General features: G+C 45.4%; 2 protein-coding genes across 6 annotated transcripts in view; one reads left to right on the plus strand and one right to left on the minus strand.

Annotated features, from left to right (window-relative positions):
- The window catches only part of PRPF19 (pre-mRNA processing factor 19), a 27,504-nt gene extending 19,987 nt beyond the window's left edge, over positions 1-7,517 (minus strand). Inside the window, exons 1-4 of one of the 3 annotated variants that reach the window (XM_029574698.1) lie at positions 7,420-7,517; positions 3,690-3,839; positions 3,268-3,344; positions 2,847-2,988 (exon numbers count right to left, since the gene is read on the minus strand). In XM_029574698.1, the coding sequence (XP_029430558.1) occupies positions 2,847-2,979 (133 nt within the window). In that variant the 5' untranslated portion in view covers positions 2,980-2,988; positions 3,268-3,344; positions 3,690-3,839; positions 7,420-7,517. Of the gene's footprint in view, positions 1-2,846; positions 2,989-3,267; positions 3,345-3,689; positions 3,840-6,915; positions 7,227-7,419 lie in introns of those variants that run through there. The other 2 variants (XM_029574696.1, XM_029574695.1) reach the window with 2 other exon arrangements.
- TMEM109 (transmembrane protein 109) lies at positions 7,286-27,747 on the plus strand. 3 transcript variants are annotated; one of them, XM_029574700.1, is made up of 4 exons: positions 7,286-7,421; positions 21,801-22,077; positions 23,044-23,146; positions 24,190-27,747. In XM_029574700.1, exons 2-4 carry the CDS (start codon positions 21,838-21,840, stop codon positions 24,582-24,584), a joined length of 738 nt encoding a protein of 245 aa, XP_029430560.1. In that variant the 5' UTR covers positions 7,286-7,421; positions 21,801-21,837; the 3' UTR covers positions 24,585-27,747. The 3 variants fall into 3 exon arrangements, with proteins under 3 accessions (XP_029430560.1, XP_029430561.1, XP_029430559.1); XM_029574701.1 differs by lacking the exon at positions 7,286-7,421 and adding an exon at positions 7,494-7,517; XM_029574699.1 differs by lacking the exon at positions 7,286-7,421 and adding an exon at positions 12,550-12,629.
- The last annotated feature ends 91 nt before the right edge of the window (positions 27,748-27,838 follow it).

Consider the following 27,838-nt stretch of genomic DNA (forward strand, 5'->3'; position numbering starts at 1 on the left):
ACTGAATTACACATACTTCAGGCTATCAGAGAAAAGAATGTGAGAACATGGTTATTAGAAAAATGAGAATAATGTGAGTAGAGTAATTGCTATGAGTTCTCGTTAATGTCAACTGACGAATAAATAACTTGATCTAGGGACATAGATACCAGTATTTGGTAGTACTTTTCTCCAGTTTCTGTGAAACAAAAATTTTTGTCTGAAGTGTATGTTTATTATTGGTTTTACTATGTATGTATTTCTGTTCATCGCCTAGGCCTACTTTGTGTTAGGCGATTAATACATTTTATGAAATGAAAATGAAAAAAAAAAAAAGATCCTTTAAAGGGCATCTTTGCAAGATTTGCCTTGGAGGTTGCGTCTGCTGACCAATTCCGCAGCCATAGCTGGCCAAAGTATGAACTAGAACCGAGCCACATTTTCTAAAAAGGCGGCGGCGGCGGGTTCCATAACCGCTCTGGAATTCACCCCAGATTCATCCACCGTCTGAGAAAGTAGGAAAGAACGAGCTACCACGGCACAACAAAAGCAATCCGTAAGGTCATTGCTACAGCGTCCAATGCTGTTTAAGGATGGATTCCATCCATCTATCGTGCGCATCCTTTAAGGCCGCGCCTCCCTCCACTGGGATAGTTGTTGTTCGCTTAGAGATGGCACTTTAGGGAAACGCAAATGCTCTCTCACTGCCAGATCCTGTGGGTATAGAGCTTCTAATGCTCGTCCCTCTTTAAAACTTGCTTCTGGGGCATCTCATTCCAGGTCAATCAACTCCTGGATGGCTTCCAGTAATGGAAAGCAGCAAGAAGCTTTCCACAGGGAAATCAGAATGGGGTTCTTCTTTGGTTCCAACATAGAGTCCGGCCCATGAACTCCCAGCATCTTCAGGGTCTGGGAAACCAGGGCTGGCAATTCGTCTCTATAGAAAAACCATACCATGGTCCGATAAACCATGGTTTAAACCAGGTGGAATTTCCCCATCTTCCAAGGAATCTGTATCCTCCTCCGTGTCATCCGGGTCCCTGCCAGGGATACAATTGGCAAGGCCTGCCTCGAGGTCTGCCAATAGGACTGGGAGACAGAGGGGTTACCAGCTGCAGTTCCATCCAAACAGGGGCAAGTGAGGTAGCAGACCGCACCTATACAAAGGCTTGAAGACCCTGGAAAAATTCCATCCAAGAGAAGGCAGCCAGGTTCAAGCCTAGCCCAGGAGGTACTGGGGTAGGTGTCGTGGAATTTCCCTCTCTCACAGATGACCCAGTCCTGGGAGTACTCAGATCCGGGCTACTTCCAGATAAAGCTCTGACTAACCCATCATCTGAATGGGAGGAGCCAGGTTTAGCAAAGTCCGAGGAAGCCAACTCTCCTTGGGCTTCTTCAAAGCCCTGACACAAGTTGGAATTCAGGTCAGGCTGTGAAGCCCTAATACGACAAGCAGCGCAGAGAGCAAGGCGCTTAGGTTTCTTGGTGGCCAGCACCATTGGCGGCGGTAACTGTGCATTCCAAATGGCTCGTGCTTAAAAAATTATATGCACACAAATTTACAGCGCCAAGACAGGGTGCGGAGAGGCACACGCTCAGGCCATGCGCTCAGCTTTTCCTGTATGCGCTTACGACGTGTGCATAAGTATGTGCTGATGTTATGCGCACAGCCAATTCGCCGCATGTACCGACGTCCTACATAGGGCTGTATCGCTCTCACATAAACGCGCGCAAGATAGTGCCGATGAGGCCCACCATGTGGTGTGCGTAAAGCTGGGCCTAGCCCACCAGGGGCTAATCAACCCGCTCGAAGGTCCAATTCCCCTTACCCCCACGAGAGTGGGGACGACGTTGGTAAGGCGCACAGAGCACGGAGACCGGAGGAAACCTACCGGAAATCCCACCAATTGTCTCTGGATCGGTAAATCATCTTTTCTTTATTTTTAATTTATCTGGGCTCAGCGCTTACCGCCTGAGTACAGAGACGTTCTCCGGCTGCGGGGGGAAGAGGGCTTTGGTCATCACCGCCGTGCTCGGCTTCCTGCTGCCTTCAGCTGCTTGAGCAGCAAAGTCCATGCCGGGAACCGGCAACTTGACCAAGGCACACCTCTGAGGGATCTCGGAAATCGCCTCAGGTATTCTCAACTGGGGGAGGGACCTTTAGGTATCACCGCAGGACAGTGGGGTCAATCTTTTCTCCAATTTAAAAGTAGAATTTCTTCTTCCAAAAGTACAGCGATCCCCACAGGGAAAGCATGTCTGCATCTGCTGGAGACGGAGAAAAACTGAAGGGCTGAGGTCACTGCAGGGATGCATCTAGGGGTGACGTCAGCTTTGAAACCTGACTCCGCCTCCATCTGCTGGCAGGGAAGCATAAACCGATTGGTCCTGAGTCCATCTGGCTACATGCTAGGAAAATCAAGTTTAAATAACTACTCACCTTTTAGAGGCTGCTTTTAAATCCTAATCACTTCTCTACAATAAATACATTTCCTATAGGACTTGTTTATTTTGACCTGAGCATCAGCTCTCTGGAGAAGTAAGTGTCGGAGCTCTGCATGTGTCTAGTAGTAGCAGGTTACAGACAGGGGACGCAAGGGACTTGTCTTTCCTGTTTTCCATGATTTGCATCTCGTTTCTGGGTTTAATGTTTGTATTTCTTTTCCACGCAGGTCACTGGGGCAGCTAAAGGCAAATCCAACTGACTCACCAGCAGGCCTATTATTGTAGCAGGCCACATACACTTAGGAGATCCTATTTCTTCAGGACTTTATATTGACTTTTCTGACAAACCCAGAAATGTTTGTAGAGCTTGTATTTGTTTTCTCTCCGGTCCACTCCCTTCACCCCCCAGACTACAAACTTACCCTCTCTTGCAGCAGTGACCTCCTTGGTGAGGCGGGCGATGACACGACATGCAGCGTCATGCTGATACAGGGCATGGGAGAGCTCCTGGCGAGTCGTCTGCAGCTGCTGCCGCAGAGTGAAACTGTGAAGCATGACGGCATCCTGAAACCAAACAGAGGGCAAGACAGAGGCTCAGAAACCAAACAAAGGCTCAGGAGCTGTACCCCCTCCCCCATCCCAGAAATCAAACAGAGCAATTCAGGGGGTCCTTCACAAGCTGAGCCCGGCTCTGGTTCCCATTATCCTTTTTTGCCCCTTAACTGGCTTGATCATCCCCTTCTTCCAAGGTCCCCCCAAGCATGCTTCCACCTAATAGGATCATGAGCTCTGTGCCTTTTCTTTAAACAAGCCAAAGCCCCACCTCCAGCTGCATGCACCTACCCATTCATCCTGCAGTGCCTTCAGGATAGCCGGGATACTGGTGGCAGATGGGGGCTTTGGTCGGATTGGGTGTGCAACTGTGGACAAGATAAGGAAAGACATGATGAAAGAGGCTGGTGATTTACCTACAGACTAACGCACGTTTAGCAAAAATCTGAATAATGCATTAAGACATCAAATTACCTTTCAGATTTTATTTCAGGATTGAGAAGCTATTAGTGTTTAAAGTTTTTAAAAGTACATAGTAGACTGAAGCCTCAAATGAAAAGCAGCAATTCAATACAAACATCTTCATCACAGCCCCGTACAGGCATCACACGGATGCACGTAACGCATGAATACAGCACGAACAAATGAAAAGCAGAGCTTCATTCAGGTTCCACACGGATATACTGTACATAAAGCATCTCCCTGTGCCTTACCTTTGAGATCAATGAGCTGCTCTTCAGACAGGGGGTGATTGTTCACTGGGTCTGTCCCATTCTCTGCAATGTATTTTTCAATAAGTCGCCGTTCAAAAACGTGATTGGAGACTGGAGACACACAGGGGTGCTCCGGGACCTCATTGGAAACTAAAAAAATAAATCCACCAATGAAACACAGTAAGAAAGAGACCATCTCTCGTCCTATCCATCCTCCATCCCTAGCACACGGCTCCTGTCACCACTGCTGCCTGGTTTTAGTTTGCCACTTTCCCGCAGGATTTTTTCTGCAATTTTCACAACTCTCTATTTAAACCCCTGCTTCTTTTCTCTGATCCAAGTTAAATTACTCCCTTGTTTTATTGTAACTGCATTCCTTAGCCTTCTCTTGTTTAATGTTTTTACTACTATTATTATTATTTTTATTACTTAGATCAATGCTATTTTTTACCTTTTGTTCCCTATCCACTTGTTAATTGTAAACCGACATGATGCGATATTTATCGCGAATGCCGGTATAGAAAAAATAAAAATAAATAAATAAATAAAATAAAACCCTATCTTCCACTTAACAGGCAGACATGACAAAACTGCAATCTTCAATTATTTTCTTTTAACCACAGCTCCCAGGCAGGTTCCTTCTGCACTGTTCTCACACAGCCCACTCCTATAGCCAAGTAATGCACCTCTCAGTAGCAATAATATTAAGCCACATTAGAGCTAGTGGCAGGGAGCACTATAAGAGTGATACTTGGTACACCAAAGGAATACTGCCTCTGCAGCCCCAGCAACACAAGCCTCCACCTCAGGAGATAAGCTGATTTCCAGATTTATTTTTGACTCATAATAAGCTTAGATCTACTGAAAGATCCTCAATTAAGCACTTCCCAACTTGGTCAATGGATAAAGTGATGCAACTGCCATGTCAGTCCACTAGAATATGTAAAAATAAAGGTGCATTTCTGACCGGCTTTCAAGCGCTGCATTTCCTTCCTCGGATCAATGGAGCATAGCTCTCAAATGCCAGTCAGAAATGTATTTAGTCCAATAAAAAGGTTTCACCTACTACTTATTTACCGATCTTTCTATTTACAGTTCTGCCAAGGCAGGTACAGAACAGGGACAGCACAAGCAGTAGGAATCCAAGCTCCTCTCACAGACACTGCCCCATCACAATTTATTCAGTTTTCTGCATGCCTTTCCAAGGTGAGGAATAAATGCAAAATGTATATGCAAATAATCAAAATGCAGTCAAAAAGATAAAACACAGTACAACACAACCAAACAAACATAACATCAAAATATGTAAAAACAACTTTTAATTTAAACATTAAGATAAAATAAACAGACAGCCCACAAAACATATCTAAAAGCTAACGCACAGATGCCTAGATTCATCAAACTGCTATAAATATAGAGGAAATAGTGCCTGATAAAAAAAACCCAAAAAGGGGGCATGGTTAGGCTAATTTCCCTGCTCCCACATCACATAGGTAATTTCAGAGAGAGCGCCTCTGTACAGACTAATATGTAAGTTTACTATTTATACCACTGTGAGGTTTGGGGGGGGGCAGTTTTACATACAAAGGTCCGAACAGCAAAACTGACACCAGTGAAGATTTTCTAATATCTGGAGCGATGAAAGGTAAAAGAGGAGTTGATTTGTACAATGTACTCTCCACCTAGTTTGATTGTGAGTGCAATGAATATGCCTGCACTGCTTCCCACTGTATGCAAACATTTCTCATGCATATTCACTGGGGATATCCTGAAAACAAGACCTGTTTGTGGCATTCCAGGACCACAGTTATCTATCCTTGATCTGGAGACTTTGTATTCATCTGCATAACTAGCTGGGGGAAGAGCAAGAGAATTTATTTCAGAGTTGAGAGTTCGAGCCCTGTTTTAGGTGCTCAGGGTATTTTTTTATGTTGTGATTGGAAACTGGGGTGAGAGAGAAATACTTGGTGTAAATATGAACTTGCATGCTCAGGTACCCAATTACAATGAAGGAAGACAACATAACCTGTCCTTGATAAGGACCGATATCCTCCAGACAGTCACACTGTATGTCTGGCAGCTGGAATGTATCCTTAGCAATATGGGCAGGAAGAACTGGGCAGACTGGATGGCCCAATTGTCATCCATCATGTGCTATGGGGCAGTTTTCAAATAGCATGCAGAATTGCAAAGAGAAATCGCACAAGTATTGTTTCTCTGAAAATTAGCTACAGAAAGTCTGTGTGCTGAAAGTGTCCATGTACTTTGCACCTGCTATTTGTGCGGAGGACGGGGTGGTGGTAAAACAGTGCATACATTTTAAAAAATGTCTTGTGTATACTGTTTTACTATACACACCCCTAGGAATGTCTCATTTTAACCTGCAAGTATGTGCACTATAAACTTTTTATTTCAATTGCACTACTTGTAATGTGTATATGCTGCAGTTTTACCTTGGGGTTCTAGCATGACAACAAAGGTATTCAAATGTGACTGAAATATTCTGAGCGCAATAATTTTCAAACAGGCCAATTTACCCAGGTAAACAGCTTTCAAAATTGTCCTCTTATACTAAATTTCCAAAACCATCTTCTGTTCATTATGGCAGCAATCCCATCCCTGGGGGAGGGGGGGGGGGATCCTAGTTATCAGACACCAGCAACATCAACGGACGAGATTCAGGATGTATGTATGTATACCTAGTGTCACACTGGCTGCATTATAGAGGGAAAGGGGGGGGGGGCATAATCCGGGAAAAAGTCCTCTGGAAACCATAAAAGATGACCTATGGTGTCATAACTTCAAGGATTCCCCTTCAGAAACAGCAGGTCCTGACCTGGTTCTAAATGAGCAAAACACACAGGTGTGCAGCAAAGCAAAAAGAAACCCCAAAATAAATAAGAAGCAAAGTAAATATAATGGGGAGGAGCATACACTGCAGGGTCTTGATGGAAGAGAGAAATTATTAGAGGCAATTATAAGGGGAGAAAGAAAACACACAGCCACCAGGTTAGAAGGAGAGGAGGACCCCAGCTTGAAGGTGGTTCTGATACAGGCAGGGCAAGAGGTTGCTCAATGGTAGGGGGGTTATTACTAGGAGGGAAGGGAAATCATGGCTGGGGGCTATTCTAGGGGAAACACCGGTCACAGGTTTGTTCCGTGGGGGAGAGGTAAACGGACAGAGGGGTTATTAGGAAGGATGGGAGAGGTGTGGGGCGACACTCACTGGAGCAAATAAGGGACATAGCTAAGGCCTAGACTCCGATTCTTCCCTTTGGATCCGGTACCGGTTTTGCTGTCCGAGTCTCCTTCCGCTCTGGTTCCGGTTCTATTGGGCGCTAATTGATCCGTTTCCCACTGTCCCACTACCACGCACCACAGCCCGAAAATTGCCTATCCTGGGCCCGCGCACTGAGCTCTGAACTGCGCAGACGCAGCGATGTGGTTTTTTTTTTTTCCGGTAGTCGCACGCTGCGTTCTGGACTGCGCAGGCTCAGTGACGCGCCTCCGGTTCCTGCATCCCACTCGCAGTGAGATCCTGCCCGGGTCGCCTCGGCCTTTCCAGCCCCGCCTTAAACGGTGACGTAAGGAGACCGGAAGTACATTTGTTTTCGTTTGTTTTTTTGTTTGTTTTAGAACAATAGAGACTTTCAGAATACGGAAGCCGGAATCCAGCGAGCGAGATGACCGCGAAAACGTTTTACTGAACGCAAAACGGGAAATAACTTACCGGTAAGAAATAAAGACACAGATTCGAACTCCCATCATTCCTGGCGAGTTCCCGTGATGCCCCAGGGCAGAGGCCTGTGTGTCCCATGCCTGTTAAAGGTTCAGCACTTGATAACTTTATTAACCTGACAATTTCACATGTGACCGTTATGCCAAAGTAATATGTAAAGTGGTTAAAAATAAAAGAAGAGAAAGAACGTGACAGTACAATTATGGGGTTGGTCTGTATTGTTTCCAGATTATATTTCTGGCCAGGTGCTAGGATGTCATATTTTGCTACTTTAGTTGCTGGTTTCCCCAGGATTATAGTTTTTTCTTATTCTTTTGTGAGAAATCTTTGATTTTCTCTGTTTTGCATATATGCATCTATGATAGCTTTGTATTTTGCACACAGTATCAGAGGAAATGTATTTTTCCATTCTCATGTATTTATGTCACACTTTTCCAATAAAAGTGGTAGAGTAGAATATAGTTACATTGTGTACATAGTGTGGTTTGGATAAGATGACATTATACATTGGTGCATTATGGGATGTTTTTACATAGGGTATTAAAGTGTTGGCTGCATCTGGACACTTGGTGAGGATCAGGATTGTTAGTTGTGGCCAAATGCTGCTTCATAGAGCCAGGTTTTCACCAACTTGCTGAAGGATAGCAGGACTGATGTGAATCTAATGCAGTTTGGTGGAGAGTTCCAGAGGGTTGGGGTTGATCCTGCCAAGATTCTCATCTTGTTGCTGCTAAGGCTTATTCCTTTTAGGGATGGTACTACCGTATTAGTTAAGCTTGAGGCAGTGAGCGCAAAGGGCATAAAAGAGATGAGGTAGCTGCTAAGGTAGTTTGGGAGCTTGGCCTTTGAGAATTTTGAAGGTCAGTCTTAAAATTTTAAGTTGACATGGTACAGTGGTAGAGGTTTAGGAGCCAGTGAAGAATTCTCAGAATTGGTGTTGTATGTTCAAATTTACTTGCATTCACATCAAATGTTCCACTGCTTAATTTAATCCAGAATCAAATGTAATTTCCCCTGCCAACGACTATTCCTCCTGTTACATATCTTTTTTAACTTGACAGATAATATTCGCTACTATGCTAGATGCTTTAATTCAAATGTTGTTTCTCATAATTTGTTTTTGCAAATTAATATTTCCAAGTTCATATTCTTGTTTCTTATAATTTGTTGTTTCTCATAATTTGTTTTTGTAAATTAATATTTCCAAGTTTCATATCCTTGTTCTCTGTAAGACACATATGTTATGTCACCCCAAAGTTATATGTAAACCGAAGTAATTAGTAACATTGTTACCAGAACCTCGGTATATAAAAAATGTTAAATAAATAAATAAATTCACTGCCAAGTGGACTGCAGTGTTCTTGGTGAATTGTAGATGGCAGGGTAGGGTACTGGGGATTCTGACATAAAACAAGTTTACAACAGTCCAGGCAAGATATTATAATGACCTGAATGGCAGTTGCAAAGGCAGAATCATCTAGGAGGGGATGCGTATAGTGGAGTTGGCAGAGGTGGAAATAGGCAGATTTGGCCACTGCTTGGACCTGGTGTTTGGAGATTATTTGGAAGTCTAATATGAAACAGATACTCTTGATTTAGGAACTGAGGGATAGAGTTTACTCCGGGGGGAATTCTGTGCAAAAAGCCACAAAAACTGGAAATTCTGCAAAATTCTGCATACATTATATTGGTCAAAATAACACAATATACATGATTAATTTAAAATGTGATACAGAAAAAAAGTTATTACTTAAAGATGCAGTTTTAAATATTTTGAGCAGAATTTCCCTAAAAATACATTGTAAGAGTGACCCTTCCATTCTTTCTCCATATTCCCCCGGCCAGCCTCCTTTCACTTTGCCTTCTCAGGTCCCCTTCCCTTCTCTTCCACTCTCCACTATCTTTCCCCTTCTCCTCTAGGCTCAATCCCTTCCACTCTATCTCTACTCCCAGAATTTGTCCCTCTCTCAGTTCAGGCTCCCTCTGTCCCTCTCAGACACACACACACAGGCTCCTTCTCTTTTTAATTTAATTTGCACAAATTTCTACAAACCTGATTTTGCTTTGTGTAGAATAAGGCTGTAACATAATAAAATGTGGAAAAAGTGAAGGGGGCTGAATACTTTCTGCGTGCACTGTATCTTTTTTCTTGTAGATTCTGTATAGGGCTCTGTTTCATCCCAGCTGTTTATCTGCACGATCTGTTCTAAGGCCCATTGTAATATTTCATAGGGAGGGCTTTTGCTGTTTCAGTCCTAGACATTGATGCTGTTATGGTATCTTAGGTTTGCAGTTCTCTCTCTCAGAAGGAGAAATCCGGAGCAAATGGGCTTTTTTGTTTTCCCCCCATTTCCTCCTGTTCTTTTGAAAGGAAGGAGGTTTTTGATGCCTAATGATTAGAGAAGTGGAAACTTGCTGGCCTCTGAGGTCTTTTCCTCCTGAAAATATATTGAAGAAAAATATTTTGTTTTATTATATAAATTTGAGACATTAAGTATGAGAGTTATTAAAAATAACAACATTCTTTATCCCTTTATATAACGAGATAAGTAGTGAAGCTTAAGTGCCGGTATTCTGTCAGCCTTCACAGCTGCTGCTCTCCCCTCCCCCGTGGACCTTCTCAAATCAGGGGCCGGTCCAAAGCTTGACCCTGGTGCTGGCAGTGGCTGCAGCGGTAGGCAGTATGGGTCAGAGACCAAGCCAGCACATTCCCTGCCTCTGGGCCCCACCCTCTAATGGAAGGGGGCTTGGGAGCAGAGGAGTGGGCGCTGGCTTTACTCCTTCAGAACTTGTTACTGCCCCGAGTCTGCAGCATTTGCCACTGAGCCACCACTGCAAACCTATCCAGCAGAAAATACTAGGTCTTTGAGCTAATGTGGGTAAAGGTCCCTCCACTAGGTCTGTGCTCTTCCCAGTGTAGGACATATTGACAGTGGCAGAGTAGTGTTTGGGACTAAGCCATTAGCCATGGTCCACCCTTCTAGGAGTGACCACAGTGGTGGCGTCCTGGGGTTGGGTTAGTGCAGCCTAAGATCATTCTAGTCACTAGATTAGGAGATGAGAGAGGAAGCCAGTTTTGTTTTTTTTTATCTCTGTAGCAGTGTGGCATTTGGGAAGAAGTCAAATTTGACTTTGTCCCTGTTACTCCACAGTCCGTATTGTGTACAGAGTGTCTTCCATGGTGGTGCTTGTGATAATTAGCTGTAAGTAAGGCCTTCTGTTGTTTTTCATCAGTGAGGTGGAGGGAATCCTCATCTAAGGTAGTAAACCTCTCACCTTAGGCCTCTCTCTCTACCGGGAGTGGGGAAAGAAGCCTCTGATCTGGGGTTCAAGCTGAACAAAGATCTCTACAGGAACCAGTGAGAAATGAGTGTCAGGTGCTTCCCTGAGGGCACCACTTCTGTGGAAGGAGGAGAGCTGCCCATCTGCTACTCTGCATCCAGTGAGCCAGAAGGGGAGAAAAGAAATATGTGAAGGAAGGAAGGTTCGAGCATTGAAAAAAAAGTTGGCACCAACAAGAGTCCTTGGGGTCAGGGAGCCCACCATACACCATGGTGGCCTCAGACCCCAAGCGCAAAAGTGACGCCATTTCAGGAGACTGTGAAAGCAAAGGATCAGCAACCCCCTTAACATGCCAAGACTGTACACACTGATATTTTTCTTCTTGTGAAATATTATAGTAAAGACTCATTTTGGAGCAGCACCTCTCATATACTGTCTCTCCGTGCTGTTATTCCATCAATATGCCTTGGGCCCTAGAGATTAAACCCCCACATCTTTCAGGGTTGTGGAATTGAAATAGGACTTGGCCCTGGTATTAAGTGCTCCCTAGCGAATCAAATCACCGGGAAGGGTGGCTACGTATGAAATGTAGGGGGCTGAGCTGCGTGAGCTTGGGAGTGGGAGTCTGTATGACCTGGTGACATTAACACCCTGCCACCCAGCCCCAATGAAGACATGAACCTGGCAGGAGTACATCTCTTGTTTAAAAAGGACCACTTTACACAACTGATCAAAACATTCATGACGAAGGAAGACCATTCCCTTACCAGCCTCAGAATCGGGGTACTCAAAGGGAACTTGAGAAGCGCAGAAGAACGAAAAACATTTGAAATTAGGATGATCAACCACTTTGAAACAAACACAAAAAAGCTCAATCACCCATGATCCAATATTGGACCTTTCAAGTGCACTTTCCTTTATTGAAATGTAATGACCGGTGCGGACAGCCTAAGACCTAGAAGACTCTGTACTGTTTAAGCTCAGTGGGGCTGATGCAAAAAAATAGTGCTGAAAGTGGGTACTGAGTGTTCAGCGCCCGCTTTCCTAGCGTGTGCCCCTAGCACCTCCTTGGCAATGGGCGCCCAGGAGAGGTCGGCTGTCCGCGGGCTAAGAAAACGGACACTGGATTTATTGGCGTCTGTTTTTGTAAATGGCACACGGCCATGGGTTAGGGAAACGAACGATGGTTAATTGAGTGTCCGTTTCCCTTACCTGACTGCTGGCACTCTTTTTTTTTTTTTTTGTTGTTGTAATCTTTTAAACTTTTTGTACCTCCGACTTAATATCACCACGATATTAAGTCGGAGGTTGTACAGAAAAGCAGTATTGGATGCACTTGCGTGTGATAAGCACTATTAGTTTTGCATGTCATGAGTGCTATTTGCATTTGCATGTGATAAGCGCTATTAGTTTGGCAGTGCGTTGGACGCGTGTTGTGTAGGCGCTAATCTCCTTATAGCATAAGGGGCCGTGGACGCGCCTACACAACACACATCCAACCGCGGGTTAAACTGCGCTGGGCTGAGCGCATTGCTTTGCACCAGCTCCAGTGTAATTGCATGGTTTCTGCACTGACTTGATGAAGCGAGGATAAATCTCAGCAGCTTGTCACAGATCTGCCTGTACAATAAAAAGGTCCCACAACTCAATCTAAAATGCAATTTTTATCAAGGTTGATTGCAATCCTGTTTAATGTAGGGGGATATTATCCCCTTTTAAGGGTTTTAAAACTGTTTATTGTGTCCTTAAAGTTTTTCTAATTCGTGCTAGAATGTAACTGACCTGCCTGAGTAAATGTCTAGTTTGCAACTACAATTCCCATGATTCTTAAAGTGAATTCCTATGGAACTACGCCTCCCATGATGCCAGGGCACAGCCGCTGCCCCGAGGAAAAGCCACACGTGAAGGGCTGAGGCAGGGTGAGTTTAATTGTTCTTTCCCTCGATCGCCCCCCCGTTCTTTCTTTCTTGGGGGACTGTGCCTCTTTCTCATATCTGTGAGTATCCTCAGGGGACTTGCTGCTCTTTTTTATCAGAAGAATTTAAGGGGAGCCCTGCGAAGAACTGATCTTTACACCTCTCCAAAAAAAGCCCAGCCCAGCTGGCAAACTCTCTGTAGTGAGGACTTGTTATCCGCATGGTGTTCTGCCACTGGTAATGGAGCTATGCAGTCGAGTTACAATTCTTTTCCTGGTCTGCTTCCGTCCTTTGTTCTTAGCACCTCTCCTCCTCCTCGACACCCTACCCTTTACAGAGCAAGTGTTGCTTATTCACTGGAGAACCCGCTCGCTGCATCGTATGGGTGGGACTCATCTAACACAGTCCCTCTTCAGAAGGTTAGGGTAGATGGGCATAGGGAAGCCAAGCAGGATTGCTGCTGTAGTGAGAGATTTGCAAGAACTACAGGCTCCAGAATGCACTTGGGAAGTAGTTACTGAAACACTAACCTGGCTCACCCGAGAATGCTGCTGAGCTGTGTTCCTTACAGTGCAGATTGCCTGTTTTGATACTAATCTTCCTTCTGTTAATTCGTGCTTCACCTGTCTTTTGGCCAACAAGCTTCTTTATTTCCCATGTCCCGATATTTATTTTCATTTTTTTATTATGGCCATCGCCCTGTAAAACTCTTCTCCGAAGACTCTCAGTAGCCACGATGCCCTCATACGTTGGGTGTCTCAGGGTGCTGCCCTCTCTTCCTCTGAGGTTTCGCTGAATCGGTTTGTCCTGTATTCATATATCGACCAGGTAGAGGATGCTTCTGTCCCCTCCCCTGAGGTTTCTTTTCAGCTGTTCATGCTATGTTTGTATTTATACTTTGGATGCGAGAGCGGAGAAATCCCACATGGTCCCTGCTGACCGGTACTGAGTAAGGTGTGCACCTGACAGGAAGGGACAGTGAGACAGCATGGCCTGGCAGTGGCTGCAGCCTAGTGCTGACCCTGCCAGATTGCCTGTCTGAGTTAAATGTCCTGGGCATGGGAGGCTTTGGTGGAAGGAAAGAGAGAGCAAGAAGCTGGGATCAGGGAGGAGAAATAAAATAAGATTGGAAAGGTGTATTCCAGGAACTACACAATTTCCAAAGGTGATCGTTATCTCCAGCAATTACTTTTAAGGGACTAAATGAAACTTTCTATGTACTTCTGTACGCTTGTGTTGGAGGTTGTATTAAGAGGGTATGACGGAGTATTGTGTGTGTGTGTGCGCGTTTCTTTGTGTGATTGATCTGGTGTGTGCTTGTGGTGCTGGCGGCTGGATTTATGCATGCAATTTCCCACCAGCAGGATTTTAGGTGTGTAAACTGTCCAAATGTGCACATATGAGAGGACACATATGGCCACCATGGCAGGGCCCATTTGGCATTCTGTTGGTATTAAACGCTTCTCTGAAGTCTCTTTGTAGCCACGAGGCCTTCATACTTTGGGTGTCTCAAGGTGCTGTTCTCTCTTCCCCTGAGGTTTCGCTGGATCTGTCTAAAAAGCAAACGTTCCCCAAAATGAACCAAAAAATAACAAAACAAACACAGAAAAGTAAAAACCTCAAACTAGCAGAGTACATTTATTTAAAACAAAATTTTAGTTCCTAAAAATTTGGCTGATGTCTAAATATTGCTTGATGTTGGGGTGTTAGTGAGTGATGCCATCTTCTCCTGAGGCCACTCTTCAGCTGTTTGTGCTTTATTCATACTTTCGTTGTCTCTGGGTGCTGTTGTTGCGTTCTCTGAGCTCATTATTCAGTTATCTCCGGGTGGCTCTGCTTTAGCTCTCTGAGAACAGTCCTCACAGAGCACATTAAATGATTCATATACAGAGTTGGGTGAATGAGTACGTTGACTGTTGAACAACTTCTTTGGGAACATTAAACCCTTCTCAAAAATGATCCCATTGGCAGTACAGGGGCAATAGTGTGCACCTCGGTCGCATCCACGGCAGGCAAAAGCGCACCGGTGCAATACGGCCAGGTGCACACTCGCCCCACCCTCCCCACCCCTTTTCTGGCCACAGCTCATCATTCCGCTATATTTATAGCCCCATTTATAGCGGAATGATGAATCTAGGCCTTAATTAGGTATGACACGTGGGTGACATCATCAGATGGCGCCGCATGGATTCTTCTCTGTAAGCTCATAGAGCTTTTGCTGCACTGAAAATGTGTAGGAATTCCTGCGCGAGATCCCTGAGACTTTTTGTTTTATTGTCCAAGCCTCAGCATAAATGCATATCCTTTCTCTCCAGAAAATGTTTCCTACTAACATTTTCATACCTTTTTTCAATTATTCTTTTGCCTCTCTGCCTTGGCAGCCCCCAAACAGCACTTTTCAGTGCTACAAAAACAAAAGAAGAATAAAAAAAGACTCTCTCCACCTCACTACATAGGTCTAAGTGTCAAATAGCTAATTTTGGCTGATTCTAGCAAGACAAACAGCGAAGCCCTTAGTCTCCCACCCCTGCTTCAGCCAAACCCTTGGCTTTGAGCCTTTCCATATGAACTTGGTAAGTTACTTATCAGCTTTTGTGAGCGCTCTTTGCAAGTTCCAAAGAGGAAGGGTTTGGAGACCGTACAGCCATTTGGGAAACCGTAGCATTTTACATCTGATTCTATATCCCACCAGTGATGAAGGGAGAGCTTGCAACTGATGCAGTTTTGGCCTTTGCTAATTCCAACAGGGGCTAAATATTTGAACAATACAAGGAGTCCAAATTATTAATTAATTTTAGTTCCAATATAGGCAAAGGACCCATCTTCCCATTTCAACCGAAAATCTGCTGCCCACCACCCATGAATCTGATCAGGAAAAACCAAAGATTTAGATTTCTCATTATTCAATTTAAAACTGGAAAGCTCCCCAATCCAAGAAAAGCATCCAACAAATGTTCCAATGACACTTGGGATTTGTAAGATAGACCAGGAGACATTGGAAAAAGTGCTATTCTAAAACATTTGGGGCCTAACTAAATCCCTTCTATCTGAGCATCTCTCTGGATAAAATTTAACAAAGATTCCATAAATATTAGAAATAGTGGGGACAAGGGGCACCCATGCCTACTTCCTCTAGACAGAGTAAACATGTCAGATCTTTGACCGTTGGCCATAATCATCATTGAGAGATCCGTGTATAAGAGCTGACGCAGCCTTAAGAAAATTCCTCTCTAGCCCCCAAATCTGTAACGTGTGAAATAAATACTCCTGTTCCACTCAATCAAAAGACTTTTCGGCATTCAGGTTGGCCATCGAAGAAGGATTCCACACTCTACTCATCTCCATGGCCGCCATTACGCTGCACAAATTAGTGATGAAATATCTGTGTCTCACAAATCCCTCTTGGCTATCGGATATGAATTCTGGGAAAATCAGGGCCAACCTGTTAGCCATAATTTTTGCAAGACGTTTAACAGCAAAATTGGCAGTAAGAATCTGAAAACATGGGATCCTTCCCTGCTTTGGGTAAGACTGTCATTAAGGCTGTATTAGAGGTAGAAGGGAATCTCCCATCCCAGACCAAAGTCTCAAAATAGCCAGTTTATCAATTAGTACTTTATAATATTCTGCACTATAGCCATCGGATCCTGGGGCTTTACATGCCCCAGCCTTCTATATCCCAGACATTATGTCTTCCCTTGTTATTGGGGCATTCAATCTGGCCAAGTGCTGTGGAGAGTATTACGGAGGGACTCATGATTTAAAGTGGATATACATTGCTCCACATTACTACCCTGGGCAGTGTACAAACCTCTATAAAATTCATCTAGTATTCGAAGAATCTCCAGATTAGAGTTTCACAGTTGTCCCCTAGCTTTCCTTAATGCTGCAATTTACCTCGAACCTCCACTGTTCCTAATCAAATTGGCCAACATTCTGCCTGGTTTACCCCCAAACTGATACTATTTATATTTAAAATACAAGATGTTCTTTGAAGCCCTTTGGTGAATCAAAGAATTTATGGTCACTTGTGTGGCTACAGATTGATCCCTCGCGGTTATATGACTTGGTCCACACCAAACTGCACTTAACCTTGTCTAATTGTTTTTCCAGTCACAAAAGGGTGGCATCTATAACCTTCCTCTTTCTAATTGACTAGGCAATAATCTCTCCTCACTTGATGAATTTAGCTGTTTCTCAGAAAAATATAGGGTTATCCAGATGCCATCATTTGCAGACAAAGAAGAAATCCCATTTTTGCCTCAGGAAATCTGGAAAGCCTTTATCTTTCATTAAATAAAGGGGAAATCTCCAGTACTTCTGCATCATATAATCCAAGTCCCAATTAGTCGTAATTCATACATGAGTGTGGTCAGGAATTGTAATCGTGCTGATTCCGATTTCTAGAATTCTAGAAAAACGCCCTTATAGGCATTGAGTTCTGGAGAGAGTAGAGTGTGCCTGAGGTAAATGCATGAAATCCCTCCAGACTTCCAATAACTGGAGGGCATCATTCTAAAAGCACCCCCTCATTTGCAGTTAATCTGTTTATTGGGGTTCGAGGAGGGGGCGAGACGACCTTATCCAGTCATGGTCATGAACACAATCGAAGTTGCCACCCACCTAAGTGACACAGTATTGAGATTGTAGCAAATTAGTCTGTTAAAAAATACTTGAAATCATATGAGTTGGGTGCATAGATATTACACAGTACAATTTATTTAAAAAAAAGTCTTCTATACCGATGTTAGTCGAAACATCACCTCGGTTTACATGGAACAAAAGCAACGGAAATTACAAGTAACAGGGGAAGGGTAAGGGGTACAAAAAACCATAAGGAGAACAGAGAAGCATAGGAACAAACAACAAGTGAACTATAATGTCATAAGAACAAGGTCATAGTCAAATTCAGGTCATGATCCATCACAATTCAATATTCATCAAGGGTGTTGGGGAAAGGCTTGTTTGAATAGCCAGGTTTTGAGCTGGGCTCTGAATTTGGTGATGCAAGGTTCAAGTCTGAGGTGGGTTTGAGCAATAAGCTTATTATATAATTTTGCTTCCAATATAAAAAAAAAACATCTACCTGGATCTTTTATTGTATGGGTCACCACAAATGGAAGCGATTTATGCACCAAAATGAGAAAACCAGCTTTCTTGGTGGATACCACAGAAAACCAAACGTTCCCAACCCTCCTCCATCTCTTTAATTTCAAATGCTCCACATCCGTCAGGTTTGTTTTCTGCAGGAGAACTGTGCCAGCTTTATTTCTGCTTAATGACCTCCAAAATGTTTTGTCTCTTAACGACCGAGCTGATGCCTCCTACTTTCCACAACGTTATTTCGGCAGTCGCGGAACTCATCCCATTTCCACACTCCTGTGTGAGAAGCCATGTGTCAGGGTGCACTTCCTGATAAACCCTGGTAGGGGCCCCCCAGCCTAGGCTTCAACTAAACAATATTCCTGTGAGACCTACTGTTTCCGTGCCTACTCAGTGAACTAAATCTGACCAAGCCCAAATACCCTTCCCTTACCACCTTCTCCCACATCTCCCCTCTCCATTAGCAAAGAGCACTAAAGATGCATAAGGGTGCAACCCCTAAACGCTCCCAGACGTTCAGCATACCTGCTGCAAAAACTGGCAAGCTGGTCCAAATGTAACAAAGCCAGAGGCAGCAAACTCTGTCAGTGAAATCTAAACAACAAGCAATGCTGAAAATTGTAGCTATCCAATCAGTAGGGAGAGCGACAGCAGTCATTTCCTGGATTGGAAGGGATTCCAAATTTGCATCAAGTGCGAGGTTGGCAAGGGAAACCATGTTGTGTGTCAATATGTGAGACCTCTCAGAGAGGACAAGGGCGTTAACACCAGTAAAGCTTGTGAATATCAGAGTTGCATCATTGCTTAGCTGGAAAGGAAACTTGTCTTGCAGTGCAGCGCATTAATGTATAAACAATACAGACATCTAGCCTGGCAATAGTTATCGGGCACATTGCTTGGGCAGAAGAAAGATGCCGAACAGCGAGCTGTGGGTCATCAGAGAAAGCACGTGGGCCTCTCACGCTGTATTCGGGGAGCCCTCCGGATCAGCTGCAGTCTTGTTCTACACATTTTCTAGCTTCCCCTTCTGAAGTGAACCATTTAGTTTGGCCATTACACTTTAGTTCGTGTAGTTTGATGCACAATGGTGCAAATTTTCTACGCTGCACTAACAATTTCATGGAGAAGTCCTGATTATGGATTTATTGTTGTATTTGAGCTCCTTATCACTCCAGACTGCTCTCAAAATAGCCATTTTGTGAATGAAGTTGAGCAAACAGGTGATCACCACCCGTGGCCTTCCTGCTGCCTCAGCTTGTGTGAGCGCTCAGTTCAGATGTGAGCATCCATGTCACCGAGGCCTAGCTCTTGTGGGAGTTCAGAAGCTCTGCATCCATTAGAGACGGGCAGGCCAACAAATCTTGAGATTGTTTCAGGACAACCTGTTTACCAGGCTTTCCATCCACTCTTCAAATTTGTGAGCCACGGGCTGCAATGTTGCCAGCGTCTCCGTGTGGCTCTGCTGCTCATCATGCAACCCCGAGACTCTCTGTACCTCTTCGGTAATCCAATTGAACGTGGTGATAGAAGAGGTAACTTCCCCTAACTTGTCATACACCCACCCTCTCAAAGTTGGTCTTGAGGGCCTTAACTACAGCTGCGGTTAACACTATGAGTCACAGGATTTAAGGGGGTCACGTCCAAACCGAGGTCAATCACCGCCATTTTGTGTTTGCCAGGCCTTACCTTTTCCTTATCCTTTTTAGCAGCTCTATAGTTGACAAACCTCATCCGATAACTGACAGCATTTGCAAATAGTTATGGAGCCAATGGAAGGATCTGAGGCCAAGTAGCACTCGGAGCAGGGCAAGCACAGAACCTGCCACGCTCCCTGCATGACGTGACCCCCCCAGTAAGTGATGTATTATGTAATGCCCCCATGTCCAGTCCTGGGTTAGAGTTGAGAGGAGTTCATTTGGACTCTCGGTGGAGGTGTTTGTGAAAATCACAATCAAAAAATAGTCTGAACAAAATGACAAATACTCAAATAGAAACAGAGAATCAATTGCCAATTGATTTTAACATTTTTATATGCCACTTCATGCTGAACTTGCAATTAATATTAACATATCAAGGATCATCCTACCAGCGAAATACAGGCAAGGAAGCCTATTCAATAAACCCCGACATAATAATCATTTGTTGCAGGTATCTCTGTTTGCTTCTTCTCACAGACTGCACTGGTAGATCATACAAGATGCATGAGGTACAGGGGAGATAGGACTCAGACCTTCAGATATCTGAAAGGTTTTAATGATGCACGAACGTCATGAAATGAAACTCCGGGGCAGAGAGGGGCAACTCAGAACCAACATCAGGAAATATTCTTCATGGAGAAGGTGGTGGATGCCTGGAATGCCCTTCCGGAGGAGGTGGTGAGGGCATGGGATAAACCCTGCGGATCCTAAAGGCTCGAGGCTGGGAATGAAGAAATGGGTGCACTGGAGTAACCTGCATGGAGCGGCAGTTGCTACCATAAGAAACTTGCTGGGCAGGCTGGATCTTTTCCTGCCGTCATTACCCTGTTACTATAGTCCTCCCACACCTTTAGGTCCAATCTCAGTCACAAGCACAGGGTTACGCATTATGTTTGAAACATTTTAGAGAGGAACCCCAGATGTATTTCTGGTCGCTTGCCCCCTGAGTGGTTTTAGAATTCTCTTTTCAATGAACAAATAATGAAACTGCACCCCAAGAAGCGAGAAACCTTCCCATGCTGACGATGACATCCAGCACAGGAAAATATTGGCTTCAAGCATGGAATTTGTTGCCAGAGGATGTGGTTAGTGCAGTTAGTGTAGCTGTGTTTAAAAAAGGATTGGATAAGTTCTTGGAGGAGAAGTCCATTACCTGCTATTAAGTTCACTTAGAGAATAGCCACTGCCATTAGCAATGGTTACATGGAATAGACTTAGTTTTTGGGTACTTGCCAGGTTCTTGTGGCCTGGATTGGCCACTGTTGGAAGCAGGATGCTGGGCTTGATGGACCCTTGGTCTGACCTGGTATGGCCTGTTCTTATGCTCTTATGAGACAGTTTGCTGCTTTGTGGCAGTGTCAACGTTCACCTTTGTTTCTAGGGTACTTGGTCGTCTGTTTTGTAATCTGGCCTGATCACTTTCTCTCCGTGCAACTCGCTAAAACAATCGAGGGCGTGGGGAGGTTTTACCAGCAAACCATCTGCTGTGAATTTCTGTGCTTAGACGCAGGAGGGAAAAGATGCTTTTTTTCCCTGTCTTGTGGGCTGATTGTGGGGGAGGTGTCTCGGATACATTTCTTCTGTTTCAGTGCTTCATGCTAGCCTGGCTTCCTCCAGGGAAACTGGCCTAATTCGATCATCACATCTGCGCGCCCGTCCTCCCTTCCTCTTCACGGTAACCTTGGAACCATTTGCCCAATATCATTCAGATTTGTGCCAGCGACAATGATTCTCTTCTCTCACTATTCCTGTGCCCTCAGCGCCCCTGAGCCTTAGAATCCCTTCTCCTTTATATGTCCCTGTAGGAAATCTCAGGGGGGTCAGAGCGCATTGTAATGTCATCGAGCACTTTCAAAACTGCCCTGCTGTTGATCAGTGCTCGTGGTCACCAGCTGCTCTAGGATTGCCAAACAGCCAGTATTGGGCTGGCAGAGCCAGACAGCTGGCCAGTGTGAGTGCTAGTCTTCTGCTGACCACTGGCATCAACTCCCCTGCGGCTAAACATCAACGTCAGGGTCCACTGTCCAGGATGTGTAGCTTTGCGCTTCCTCTCTAGCAGGAGCACAGATTACAGGTTGCACTGTCGCTTGCACTTCATTTTCTACATATGGAGGAGATGGGGAGTGTTTGGTTGAAAGCGGTTGATGTCAAATGTCTTGGAACTTCTCTTGAATTGCGTCGCGCTGCTTTAAGCGCCGTCGCTGTGCTCCCTCTCCTGATCAAGCACCAGACAAAAAGGAGCGTGATCGTAAGAAACGGCCGCCCTGCCTGTAAGAGTAAGAGTGCTCTGCGTTCTCACAGAGAATGGAGGCCCAGTTCTGCCTGTCGTTTTTGCTTTAAACGCGTTTCCTTTCCTTCTCCCCTCTTCCTGCAGATTTCCCCGTGCTACTTCCTGGAGGTCTGAGACAGGGATGAAGATGACGCCGCTCTGCCTGCCCTCTTTCTCGGCCTGTCGGCTCCTGCTCCGCATGATCGCTGCTGCCGTACTTACCTGTGCCATCCTGCATGTCCCCGGGGTGCCGGCGCAGCACACGGGGTCTCAAAAGAGAGAGGCCGAGAGGCCTGGGGACTTCATGGCCCAGGTGGCCCACGCAGTGAGGGAAGCCCTGGAGGGGCTGCTGGGGAAGGAGATCACGGAGCAGATAACCACAGTAAGCATAAGTCTTCTTACATCTGTGAGAGAATGTTTCAGGGCTGGGTGTAATGGGGCTGTGCTTGCACGAGAGGTTATGACAGGATGCGGATCCCTGGCGAGGAAGCGGGCCAAGGTGTGTTTTTTTTTTCCATACCCGGTTGTGCTCACACATGGAGCGCGTTTCATCGGTTTCCTGAGGCACCGGGTGGAAGTCCCAATGGCTTCAGCAGGCACTTGCCGCTGTACATGTCAAAAGAAAGAGAGGGAAACCGGACTCTTAATGGCCGTCTCGCCAGAAGCGCAGCACTCTGAGGCGGCCGGTTTCCCTGCCAGCAGGTGGAGGGGTGGGTACTGCGTCCTCCCCCCTTCCCGGCTCCCCCTAATTAATGTCCCAGCACCGCCGGCAGTGTTTGTGGGAGAAAAGCCTCTCTCAGCATATGCAGAGGTTTAAGTCTTCCTAAACCAGTCCCTGCCCATCTTCCTCAGGAGTAATGCTGCAGGCCCTGAGGCTGAATCCATGGTAAATAGAATCAGCATTGATCCCTGCTGTGATAAGAGACGGAGGAAGGCTGAGCTGAGGTCAGAGTAGGGGGCGATGGGATCTTTTCCATTCGCAAGGGTCCCCGCAAGCCTGAGATTTAGGATCGGAAAGACACGTGCAGCTCTTGCGAACCTGGTCAGACGTTTTATCAAGCTCCATGCCTGCCAGTCCATCCTCCCTGTGCCTAGTGTGGGATTTGTGCTGCTTCAGTTTGAAATCAGCGCCACAGGGAGCACAGGAGGAGGGGAGAGGGGGAGCCGGAACCCCAGAACTGGTCTGAAATCTCGTCCTCCCGCCGGGGCGGGGTTTATGCTCACTCTCCAGCCTCCCTCCTGCTGCGGCACCAGGGAAGCCCTGTGTCGGCGAGAGGCCCTCACACGTCTGCGCTGCTTTCTCTTTGCCCCTCCCCACTGTGTGTTTGTTTCCTGCTTTCCCTTCCAGACCATCTCCAGCCTGTTCTGGATTCTCTGCTCGGGAGTCTCCACGGCGCTGCTCACCCTCTCAGGACTTCTCCAGCAGTTGCTGAAGGTGCTTGGAGTTGAGGGTAAGTGGTGGGGTCAGCTCGGGGTGAGCAGTGGGGGCTTCCTCTCCTCGGCACAGGAGGCAAGCTGTGTTGCAAGGGGGCTGTCCTTTTATGTGACTGGTGACAAAGGGAGCTTTCTGGGTGTTGTTTTGCATCTTTCCCCAGTCCGGTCTTCAGCTGACTGTGTTTGCATTGGGCAGGGACATTCCTGGGAGCAGGGTTTGGGCGGACGTTGCTCCTGTGCACCTAGTTTTGTATTTTGCAAACTATGCGTATTGTAGTTGAAAAAAGGAGGCATAAGTGTCTGCAGGCAGTTTTCAAAGTTAAGCGATGAAAATCAATGCAGAGAGCAGAGGTAAAAGGCCCTCGCAGACTCTACAACAATGCGAGCAGTTTGAGAATTGCCCTCTCTGAGTGTCACTGTGATGTCTGCCTGGGGCTCTGAAGATCTGCCTTTCAGCTCTCTGTGCTATCTCCATGCTTTGCATGTGTCAGTGTGACGCCTGCATGGGGCGCAGATGACGATCAGCACAGCAGCGTCCGATGTACTTAGATTCCTAATGTTTGGAACAGTAACGTAGACAACTTCAGAGACTCCTGTCTCCTTAGGAAAGAAGTAATTCAAAATAGAAACAGGGGCTCTGCTGCTTTGCTTATTGGAGTTGATTCCTATTCATTTCTGTTGGTGCCGGTGCTGGGGCTGTGATGGAGGTCTGTGTGAGATGTACACAGCGCTTACCCCTTTCTGTCACACGTAAATATGAAATGTCTGTATGCTGGCTGTCTGATCATTCCTGGTGTCTTGCCCAGGCTGCTGTCGGCGCAGATAGCTCTTTCCTTTGCAGCCTCCGTTCTCAGGGTGTGTACAGATTACGCAGGCCATGGTTCTGCAAGCGAGGTAACAGTGCATGGAAGGATGAGGCTGCTGCATGAGGCAGTATCTTGAATGTGCTGTAATGCAACATTCCCGTGGTGTTGGACAGTATTCTGAGCGCTATGTTCTGGGGTCTGAAGTCCTGCCTCGGTTTCCTTCTGTACTAATGGGTTTTCTCTTTCTTTATTAGGTGACCATGTCACAGGTTTTCTGGAACTGTCCCCAAGCCAGGTGCAGTACATCCTTCTCTGGGGAATAGCTGCCCTCATTGGCTACTGGATCCTGTCTTTTCTGCTGGGCTTGGTCTTCTCCTTCCTGGCTCGAATCATGTGGCTGATAAAGATCTCGGTTTTCCTGCTGGCCTTCTTCTACATCCTCATGATGGTTCCAGACACCAACCTCCGTGTCCTGCTGCTGCTGGGCCTGGTTAGCGCCTACGCCGTCCTTAGGCGGCTGGGCTCAGGGGGCCCTCGGTATGATGCCCACGTGGAGAACAAGCTGTGGAACCTGGAGAGGCAGGTGGAGAGGCTGCACCAAAAGCAGAGGCGGGCTGAGAAGCTAGGGAAGAGCTACGATGAGGAGTGAAGGGCAGGAGGAAGGAAGCAAGCTATGAACATTTGACAGTGTTCACAAAAGGTTAAACACACACCAAATATGCAGAATTTACCAAAGAGTGAGAGAGAGATTATCTTCAGTAAGCCATCTCCACCCCCTACTCATCACCTCAAACTAGTACCACTATATCAAGCAATCTGGTTGTCTAATGGTTAAGTCTATTCATTATGACCTTATCCTGGCTGGTCAGTAAGTCGTGCACATCCAGCCCCTGCTTCTAGTGATCAAACATCATTCCAGATCACTACTCGCCATTGGCCTAGGTGAAGTGAGTTGGTAGTGTCAGTCCAGCTCCCAGTAGACTGCTGCCCACAAGTCTCAAGATTGCCACCACCTGGCAGAACCTAAGGACTTGAATGACAATGCAGACTGACACCCTCATAAATATTTGCGTTGCCCATGCAATTTTTTTAGGGTAAATTCTCTTCTCACTTCCCCTATGAATGGACCTTCCTGAGCAGGGCTAAAGCAAACTGTGCTTCTAGGCTGCCATTTAGACGATGGTTCCCAAATTTGGTCCTTGGGGCACCAAATAGATTAGGTTTGCAAGTCAGCCAAAGAATTGTGATGTGGATGCGGGTAAGACCCATTTGGCCCAGCCAAGTCTGCCTGATTGCGTCTGTCTGCACTGTTCCAACTAAAGACATCTCCCAGTTGTTAGACATTCAGGCTTGACCCCCTCCTCTGCCCTAGCTCTGGTTATCTGTCTTTCTTGGTCTAACCACCTCCCGCTGTGCTGAGCTCCTTTCCCACCTGCAGGAAATCACCCTTTCTGAGGAGTGCAGCTCACGCCAAGCCGTCTGCCATCTCTTCCCCGTTATAACTGAGAGTGTTGCAAGGTCCTGCCTGCCACGTCCTCAGTACAAGTGGCTTTGATCACGTCACGTTTTTCTCTTTCCTGATCCTATAAGTTTCCACCCCTAAACCAACACTCAGGCCTCCCAGGGTTTCTGCCGAATCCCTCCCACACCAATGCCTTCTGTTTATTTCCCACCTGTCCTTAAATTCTCTCACTGCCACCTCTGCTGATAGCAATTCCAGGCATCCACCACAGTCAGTAAAGAGAGATTTCTTCGTTATTTTCTCTGAATTCTTTTCTATAACTTCTCATCATGACCCTTTCCCTTGAATGTCTTTTCTATCAAAATGCCTCCAATTTGCGACCAAGCAAGCCAAATCTGAATGAGTCTCTTATCTTCCCACTTTGCCTTTTTTCCCTCTGGCAAGTACCTTTTGAGTTCCTTCAGCCTCTCTGTGCAGGATTTGTGATGCAGGTCCTGTCTCATTTTATGAAATCTTTCTCTGAGCTGCCTCCATTCTCTCAATCGTACGCTGCACTCAAGCTGGGATCACATTAGTGATCTCTATAAGGGTAATATTACCGCTTTTTCCCCCGCTAATGATACCTCTCCTTATGCATCTGCGCATATTCTTAGCTTTCCCTGCTGCTCTGTTATACTGGCTGATCGCCTTCAGGTTATCCAAAAATTAACCTAGATCTTGACCTTAATGTGCTTAAATATATCTAATGCACACGGTTACCCTGAAACCCAATCCCATTCAGGGACTTGAGAACCACTGCACTACAAAGAAGCCAGCTACAAACCGTTTTATATTGTGTGTGAATGAAATAAATAACTCAGGTTTATTGTGAAAAAAAATTTTTGATACAGCCTTCTTGGTTTGGGAAGGCCTTTGATTTCTATTTCACCTGTGGCAGAGACACAAGAAATAATGCGATATAAAGGCCAGCAAACTATCTCAGGTTTCCATAGTCAAAAACCATGCAGTCTATTGGGAGAAGTGAATTATCAGGACCTGTTAGTCAGTGTTGGGCTGTTGTAGCTCTTATGAAATGGCAGGAACCTTGTGAGGGCAATTTTCAAAACCATGTGGATAATTGCAGTCCGCGGGTGCACCTTACACGTGTTTTATGGTCAAATATTTTTGATTGAATTAAAAAAAAAAACCCAAAAAAACCATCAGCAAGTTGGACGCAGTAATATTTGGTTCTGCATCCACCATGTCAGGGTACAATATCGGTTCAGAAATGCAAGCAACTCGATGAATCCCAGCATTTAAAACCAAAGGCGTAATTCCAGTTCTCCAGAAAACCAAAAAGCAATTCAGGAGAATGAAGCCTCCTAAATCATGACAGAGTTGACTCTGAGTTGTAGGTGACAAGGAAACCAAATACATCCAAATTCAGATTTACATTACCTTGTACCAGTTTAAAAAAATACACGCGTAGTCGCCCTTTGAAAATTGGCCAAGGACAACCTACCCAGAAAGATTTGCACCTGCTTTTCCCCTGAGAATCGGCGTGCGTCGTGCTGAAACTTCCAGACTGTACGCTGCTGGCTCCCTGACTGAGCCGGTGTACATGATGGGCAGTTTCAGCCGGGTAAATGGCTTTTGCAAATTGCCCTCTGCATTCCTGTAACACACATTTGCCACAGAATTATGCAAGCTTTGCATGATGGCCTCGTGTTCCTTCCATGTCCGTCTGCTCCTTGGCTATCTTACACCTGCCACCGGATGCCATTAGTGAATGTACAAGTGGTTCAGAGCCTTCGTCCTCCTGCTGCATCACCCTTTGTGTGACAGCATAGCAGATTCCCATAGGAATAGGTGTGATGTCCTAGACCCTAGGGTGAAATGATCATCCTTGGAATGGATTGCAGTGTAAATCCTTTTTTTATACTTTGTGCTGGTGTAGGTGATTAGTTTCTTGGTTTGCTGCATGTACCAAAGACATCCAAGACCTTGGATATATCTCAAATGCCAGATTCCGACCTGTGATAAGATTTGTATTCCTGCTGTGCTTACTGGAGATCAGGACTACAGATCCCACAGTTCAATGGGTAGGACTGAACCTAACGTCCTGGGTTCATATATGCATCTGCTTACCTAAAATAAGAGATTATTAATATTGATTTTATATTACCCTTAAGAACATTCACTCTTTTAATCTGGATAGAAAATAAATGAGAGAATTGTAATTTGTATTTTAATTTGATCTGGAGAGGGATGCAATTATGGATTTAAAAAATGCTATATTTTACAGCTCTTTGTGGATAAAAAAAAAAGTATCATTTTGATATCCAGCTCCAAATAAAATATTTTTAAGACATATTTTTTTCAGTTTGTAATTTTGTTTCTTTTTTCTATCATTTTTTTTCTTGTGTCTAATTTTCTGTATCACGTTAGCTCTCTATGGGGAG

The sequence above is a fragment of the Rhinatrema bivittatum genome, chromosome 13, assembly GCF_901001135.1.
Source record: "Rhinatrema bivittatum chromosome 13, aRhiBiv1.1, whole genome shotgun sequence".
Lineage (NCBI taxonomy): Eukaryota > Metazoa > Chordata > Amphibia > Gymnophiona > Rhinatrematidae > Rhinatrema > Rhinatrema bivittatum.